Here is an 8,002-nt window from a genome sequence, read left to right on the forward strand (position 1 = left end):
TCTACACACACATATATGCAAAATTCTACACATATGTGTGTGTGGGGAAAGAAAAAAGAAGAGTAATGTGTGTGTTGTGTGGTTCTACACACATATATTAAAACATTTACACACGTATATGTGTGTAGAAAAAAAAAAGAGTAATGTGTGTTATGTTCTACACATATAAGCTATACATATAAATTCTACATATATGAAAATTCTATACATATATACATATATAATATATATATACAATGTATGTAGGTATTTATATATATGTACACATTTAATACATATATACATAAATAAGTTACTTACAAATGTAATGATCAAAAAAAAAAAAGGAAAAAAATGAAAAAAACAAATAAAGTATTGTTATTATTATTCAACAAAAATGGAAGGAATGTGTTACGGGAAGTATAGCTATAAAGGTATGTACGTCCCCTCCGCCCCGAATATATTGTTCATATAATTTTTTTTTTGTGTATTATACATCTGTACATTTATTTCATAAATGTGCACTCTCCTTCTACTGAATTTGGCTCAATGTACACATGTATAGAAAAGGAAAGAAAAAGAAAGGGTGCTCCCTCTTCCTCTCTATATACATGCACATATGCACATATATGTATGTGTATGAAGTGCACATATATGCATGCATATATGAACTGTATACTGCACATATATGCATATATGTATGAACTGTATACAATATGTGTGTTAACAATACATCTAATAATCTTCTCCTTTTAATAATATTAGTGAAGTTATAAATTAATAGAATACATATTGAAATTTTTCTGCTTAGGAAGAAAATTGTACCTTTCTATATATATATATGCAAGAACTGAATGGTATGAATAATAGTTCTACGGATAATTATGTAGCACAGAATAATACAATACATGAGGGAAGGAATATATAAAAAAAATTTGTTCTTCCTTCCTTCTTCTTACATTCTGTTGCATTATGCTAATTTTTTTTGCTTCATTCATTCGTACGCCCGTTCATATTTTTATGCCTTAAGTTATATATATGTGCACATATATAATGATTTCGATACACATATGTGTATAGGATGTGTGTTATCCTTATTTGAAAATTAGGAAAAATATATATTATTAAGGGAAAAAGAAGTGAAAATTTCATACATTTACACTTCCATTCCTACACCTACCAATCACCCTTACACTTGCAATCCAATAATCATCATAGAAACAATCGTAGAACAAGCAAAATTTTTGCCCCTACATACCCTTCCCCTCCCCCTTTTATATTGAATGTATGAACACATATAAAGAGTACTGCATACATCCCTTTACCATAAACTTATTATACATATATACAGCAGAAGAAAAATATACATACAAACCATGTCACCAGAACCAGCGGTAAGGGAAATAATCTTTGGAGGGGTTGCTCTTTCCTCTTCCTCCTTTGCAATATGAACAGAAATGCATAAAAGGAAACACATATAATATTTCATATACTTCTGTGTGATTGTGGTCTAGTGTAAAATAGAATGAGGGAAATGTGAAAAGAATAAATGTATATATATATATATATATATATATATTCCACTTCCCTTGTTATCTATATCTATAGAGACTAAATGTAAAGCATTTACCCTCAGAAACCGTGTTCTATGGGACCTTCAAAGGAGCTCCACAGAACTGTGATAATAACGCTGTGAAGAGTGTAAAGATGATTCTCAAGGAACCTAAAAGAGAAGGAATTTCTGTTGACATCATTGGGAAAGCAGTATGCTATGTGTCGGAAATGTATGGGGACAGTGGATATCCGCTCAAGAGTGAACTCTGCCATTTTCTCTATTATTGGTTAGGGGATATACTAACTACGAGTGTACAGCACGAAGTCCAGTTCCCAAACCAAGTTAATACTATTTGCGGAACTATAAAGAATGAGTATGAGAAAAAAGGATGTAAAATTCCCTGTGAGGAAATTGAAAGAGAAATTTTCCATCATAGAAAAAAAGTATTCGACTATTGGTACGATTATACTACCGTAGAAAAGGCCTTAAAAGAAGGTGAACCCAATTGTAATGACAGTTGGTCCACCTATCGGCATGCAGTTCTTACAGCATGCGATGCTGTAGAACAGAGTTGCCCTAAGAAAGAGCACAAAAGTGGTACATACTGCAAAGATTTCAATGATAAATACAAATTCTATTGTGGTATGGCAAAAACATTAGAATCGTACTGCAGAAAAAAAACTGAATTAGCATCTGCACAAAAGGAAAAAGAAGAAGCAACACAAGAAAAACAATCCATACAATCCAAACTAGACGAAGTTGTTCATCAAGCAAATAAAGCTTCTTCTCTTTCTTCTGCCCTTGGTACCCTAGCAGCATTAGAATTACTAGCATTGGCATTCTTTCTCTATAAAGTAAGTACAATTACAAATACAAATAATAGTACATAATCCTTCCACCAACCACCTAACATCACCTTCCTCCCTACCACCACCCTAACAACCATCCTTCCACCTACCACCCCTAACAACATTCTTTCCACCCCTAACAACCTTCCTTCCACCCTACCACCACCCTAACAACCATCCTTCCACCTCTAACAACCTTCCCTTCCACCTACCACCTCTAACAACCTTCCTTCCACCCTACCACCACTCCCATAACCTTCCTTCCATCAACCCTCCTAACAACAACCTTCCTTCCACCCCTAACAACCAACCTACCATCAAACAACCTTACACTAACCACCTAACACAAACATTCTTCCTTCCACTACCAACCACTAATAGCACCTTCCTTCTACCAACCACCCCTAATAACCTTCCTTCCAACCTACCACCCTTAACAACCTTCCTTCCTACCACGCCTAACAATCTTCCTTCCTTCCACCACCTAACACCTAATAATCTTCCTTCCACCCACCAACCACCTACCACGTAACAACCTTCCTTCCTTCCCTTCAGTATAAACCATGGTCTTCCTGGTTTGGTAACCACTCTTCTGGAAATGGAGGAAGGAGCAGAAGAAACAGAAGAAAGGGAAGATCCACTGGACGTCACTTTGATACACTCACAGAAGACAGCTCAACAATAGGTGGTTCCACAACAGAGGATGATTCAACAGAATATGGTGGTGTACAGTCTGGAAGGGGAAGAATAAATACACCGCCTCATCGGAATGTACGTTACAGTCGGATGTAACACCGTCGTTGTGTAATACATATTGGAATGTAACACTCATTTGGAATGTTGAATGAGTGTGTGCCCCTCCCTCCCTCAAGAGGGGGGAGGCATAAATAACGATGAAGCTTATATGCAGTGTAGGAAAAAAAAAAAAAAAAGAGACACTTTTTTCTTTTTGCCTACATTCCTTTTTTTTTTTTATTTTCTTTCCTACATTTGTATGTATGAGCAATTGCATGAAGGAAAGAATGCTCCCAGAAAGGAGCGCGCAAAAAGAAGAAAAGTGCTTACCCTTCTAAAAAAAATATTTAAAGAAAAAAATTTAATCAACACATTTTGCATTTGTCAATACAAAAAAATTTTACCAAACAAATCAAAATAAAGTGAAGGAGGAAAATTTTTTCTTTTTCACATCCACTTATGTTAATTACACAATGAACATGTAAACCCTTTCATACAAAACAAAAAAAAAACAAAAACAAAAATATTTACTACACACTAAAACCCGGAATCTGAACATGGAACCTGTTCCTTAGGAACATCAACCCTCAACCCGGAATCTAAACTTGGAACCTGTTCCTTAGGAACATTTCCTTCTTCCATATACTTGGATCCCATGAATTCTTGAACCAAAATTTCAAAAAAGTCCTCCTTCGTCGAATGCAGATCTTCCTTTTGACATTCGTCTAAGACTTCTAAATGGATATCAATAATCATGCGGCGACGTACACCAGCACGAGGATCAACACGGCGACACAGGTCCTGTTTTTTTTGACTCTTCGTTTTTCCTTTTGGAACAGATCTTGGTTTGCGTTCCTTTACTATGGTATATTCACGTGGACCAGGTTGATCCACATGGTCAACAATCTGTTGTTCTAAGGAGGGACCACGTACTTGATGAGCTCTTCTGTAACGTTTTCTTCTTTTACTAAGCATTCCAAAGTACTACAAAAAAAAAAGAAAAAAAAGGGAGAAAATGTTTCTTTAATAGGGATACGAAATGTTTGTTCACACGCAACAGTAATTACTATTTCAAACCCATGTGTAAAATCCTACAAACACACCCCTAAAATGAGAAATCCTACACTCGGCACCTTAAGTGTGAAATCCTACACTTACACACCGTAAAATGTGAAATCCTACACACACACCCCTAAAATGCGAAATCCTACACACACACCTTAAAATGCGAAATCCTACACACACACCTTAAAATGCGAAATCCTACACACACACCTTAAAATGCGAAATCCTACACTTACACACCGTAAAATGTGAAATCCTACACTTACACCCCCTAAAATCCGAAATCTTACACATACACACCCTAAAATGCGAAATTTAATACATTGAAACGCGGAACTTAAGCGCGGAATACTACACATGTTTTTTTTTTTTTTTTTCTTTTTGCGGAAAAAATATTTTCTCCTTTTTTTTTTTTTTTACCTTCCAGAGCAGGTAGGTCATAGCAGAAATAGCAAGGAACACGGGAGGCAAAGGAAGGTATGGAGTAAGGTCGGAAGGGTCTATGGGGTTCCTGAGTGCGGCAGCCTTGGATGATTCTAAAACTGCTTCACTTGCTTTTTCCCTGCCTCCTGCAGGTCGTCCTTCTGATTCTGTGGGTAGAAGAGGTGGTATGGATGGTAATTCTTGGTCCTCTTCAGATCGAAGAGTAGATTGTGGTAGGGGAGGTGGGTCTGGACATATAGCATTTAGAACTTGTTGTATTTGGTCATTCCTCTCATTGAATATTCCTTCCAGTTTTTCGCGTACTGTTCCTTCGGCGACATTGCAATTTTGATCGTATTCTTGAGTGCAAGGAACACATGGTCCTTCTTTGCATTTATTTTTTTTAATTTCATTCGTAGATTCAAAAGCCTTACTTATGCCTTTGTCTACGGAGCAAGATTCTTTTTTCTCGTCTTTTAATTTTTTTATCAACGCATTCAATATAACACAAGACATAGTTTGCTTAAATCGTTGGTGCTCAACACGGTTCCCTTGCTTCTCTTCTAGTTTTATACTATATATATATTGTAACCCCCTAGCAATGGACTCGCATGCTGCTTTTTCTTCTGCATTTAGTGATTTACTTTCCTCTTTATTGTCCGTACAATATTGGCTCACATCAGATGTATCCTTCCCAGATATGGCATTTGTGAGTGATTGGATCATATTTGTCGTGTCCTCCCATAATTTAGGCTGTTCATGGGGAAGGAAAGAAGGAATAAACATATATATGTACATTCAGCATGTGCATGCACATATAGGGTCCATGGACGTTTATTCCTTTTCTAACCATACATGTAGAGTATATTACGCATGGAAATATGCTTTACTATAATGTAGAAAATATTGTTCCCTTACCCACTCTTGATTGTTTCTAATACTTCTCCATTCTTCTGCTACACACTTCACAAATTCACAGGAGGTTTTACCATTACAGTCTTCGCCTGGTTTTGTTTTGGGAGGTATAACGATTTTCGGTGTCTTTAGATCCTGATCGACCTGTTCATCTTTGTGGTTGGATGTCTCCTTCCCTGGGTCACCTTCCTCAGAGGAGGGAAGCGGTGGTTGTTCCGCTGTGGCGTCCTGAACAGTTCGTTGTAAGTCTTTTAACACTTCTTCCTCTTCCTTTTTTTCTTGTTCCATTCCTTCAGCAACCATCTCAACAAGGCTCTTCAATTTGTTCAGTTTGCCATCATCGGCGACGACTGGATCAGCCCGTTCAGGTGACACGAACTCTGACACATTTTTCGTGTATGACCGTTGATCCTTATCTGCACACCATTCTTCTTTAGTTGCTTCTGCCATCTTATAATACAACATATTTGTGAGAAAGAAGTAGTATACTTCAGGTAGAATATTATTTCCGTCTCCGTAAGGAATGTTAGGTACATCATCAAGAGCACATTCCGCATAGTTCTCATCTCCAGGCATTTCCCCCCTTACTTCTTTTACCCGCTTAAAGGCATGTTCCATTACACTTCTCGGAGCACAAAACCACTCCATATAATATGCCCAAACATTCAATAAATCACATACAGAAATTCCCTTTACGCTTTTATTGCATGGTGACGGACTCTGTTGTTTGCTCTTATACTCCTTACCGACGTCTGTAACTAATAATATATTCCTTACCATAATTTCACAGAATTTGCCATATTTGTTCAGGTTTAATTTCTTAATTTCCTCATCATCTTCATCATGCTGGCACAGAGCTAATAGACCTTGCAGCTCATTATACTGAGCTTCGTCTTCTTCTGTTACATTATTCGAAAACGCTGTAAACCAATCACTAATATTTACTGTAAGGAAGGTTGTTAGGGATGGTGGTAGGTGGAAAGAAGGTGGTGTTACGGGTGAACTATATATATATATGTAGATACATATGTAGATACAACACACATCAGGTATTATGTAATCATTACTTACGTTCCTCATCTTCCAAAAATCCGCCATTGTCTTTTTTTTTGGAACATTGGTAAGGGGTTTTCTTTTTTTTTAGTTTGTCCTTTAGTGTCTGTAGTACTGTGTTCATTTGGTCCTTTGACAAACTTCCAGTTGTGTCCGCCAATTTTGTTAATTCTTCCTCCTTTATTCCTAAAAGTTCTAAAAAATGCTCCCTTTTTCTATTCTTTTCTGCCCCTTTCCCTTTCCGCACATCATTATCATTTACACAATTATTATACTCCACTATTGTTGGTATCTTCCCTGTACTACTTTTAATTACTTCTGCCCACTTATCTATTTGCTCCCCAACAAATTTTTTCCCCACATTGATTCCTTCGGACTCTACTAACTTACACTTTTCATATCTCCCCTGAACTCCATATTCTTTCAGTTTCTCTTCAACTTTCTGTTTCACGTATTTAGACACCTCGTTTATTCTACAATGGTCCTCGAATAATTTTACCGTAGTTACCTTCCCGACCACACACCTGAGATAAGCATCTGCTCCTTTATCCTTCCCCCCTTTCCAGCCCTTCTCTATTCCACTACCTGCCTTAATTCCACTTACAAAATAAATAATTCTTATTAGAGCTTTACATAATTCTTTCTTAATTGTCGTATTTGTAGTATCCTCCTTATCGATGTCTACGCACAGAGTTTTTTCCTCTGTAGAATCATCATTCAACCTCCTAATTAATTCTTCGAACATACCTTCTATATCTTTCCACACATGATCCTGCAAAATGAAGTACCACAGGAACACACATATGTGTATACTTTTTGTGTTTACCTAACACAGTGTTCTCCCCCCCTTTTATTACCATATTATTCTAATACTACTATGTTACTTTTTCTTCTTCTCTTCATATATAAAAAGTTCATTTACCCCAATATTGTCCACACTTCCTATACCGTACTTTCTTATCCATCTAGGCAATAATTGGGACATGAAATTAAACTTCCCTCGGGTTATCATTTCCCCTCCCGTCGATTTCACTACACCTGCTGGCGCCATATTTCTCCCTGCACGCTTATGCTATTATTACTATTATTCTGAAAACCTAAATATAATACAACCTTTTTCTTTTCTGCAAAAATTTCCTTTTCCTTCTTATGTACATTGTATTCCTTCTGACGAAAAGAAGGAAGGAATTATCTACCTTCTTTTTTCTCTTTCTAAACTTTTACTTTTTTTCTAAAGAAAAGAACAAAGGAATTAGCCAACTTCTTCTTTTTCTTTTCTTTTAATCTTTTTTTTTTCTGCTCCTTTTCTGCTTTTTGGAAAAAGAAGAAGAGTGAGCATACTTGCCTTCCTTCCACACCTAACAGAACCATACTCCTACCCCAAGAATTCCACCTCCCTGCACACTTACCACCTAACACCCCTTCACTC

At 36.6% G+C, this 8,002-nt stretch overlaps 1 protein-coding gene across 1 annotated transcript; it reads right to left on the minus strand.

Moving 5' to 3' along the window:
- Nucleotides 1-3,654: 3,654 nt before the first annotated feature.
- PCOAH_00023360 (SICA antigen) lies at nucleotides 3,655-7,624 on the minus strand (the record flags this gene model as incomplete). Its single annotated transcript, XM_020059143.1, has 5 exons — nucleotides 3,655-4,101; nucleotides 4,603-5,358; nucleotides 5,524-6,464; nucleotides 6,592-7,345; nucleotides 7,496-7,624. 5 exons carry the CDS (start codon nucleotides 7,622-7,624, stop codon nucleotides 3,655-3,657), a joined length of 3,027 nt encoding a protein of 1,008 aa, XP_019914428.1.
- Nucleotides 7,625-8,002: the final 378 nt, after the last annotated feature.

The sequence above is a fragment of the Plasmodium coatneyi genome, chromosome 8 (genome assembly GCF_001680005.1).
Source record: "Plasmodium coatneyi strain Hackeri chromosome 8, complete sequence".
Classification (NCBI taxonomy): Eukaryota; Apicomplexa; class Aconoidasida; order Haemosporida; family Plasmodiidae; genus Plasmodium; species Plasmodium coatneyi.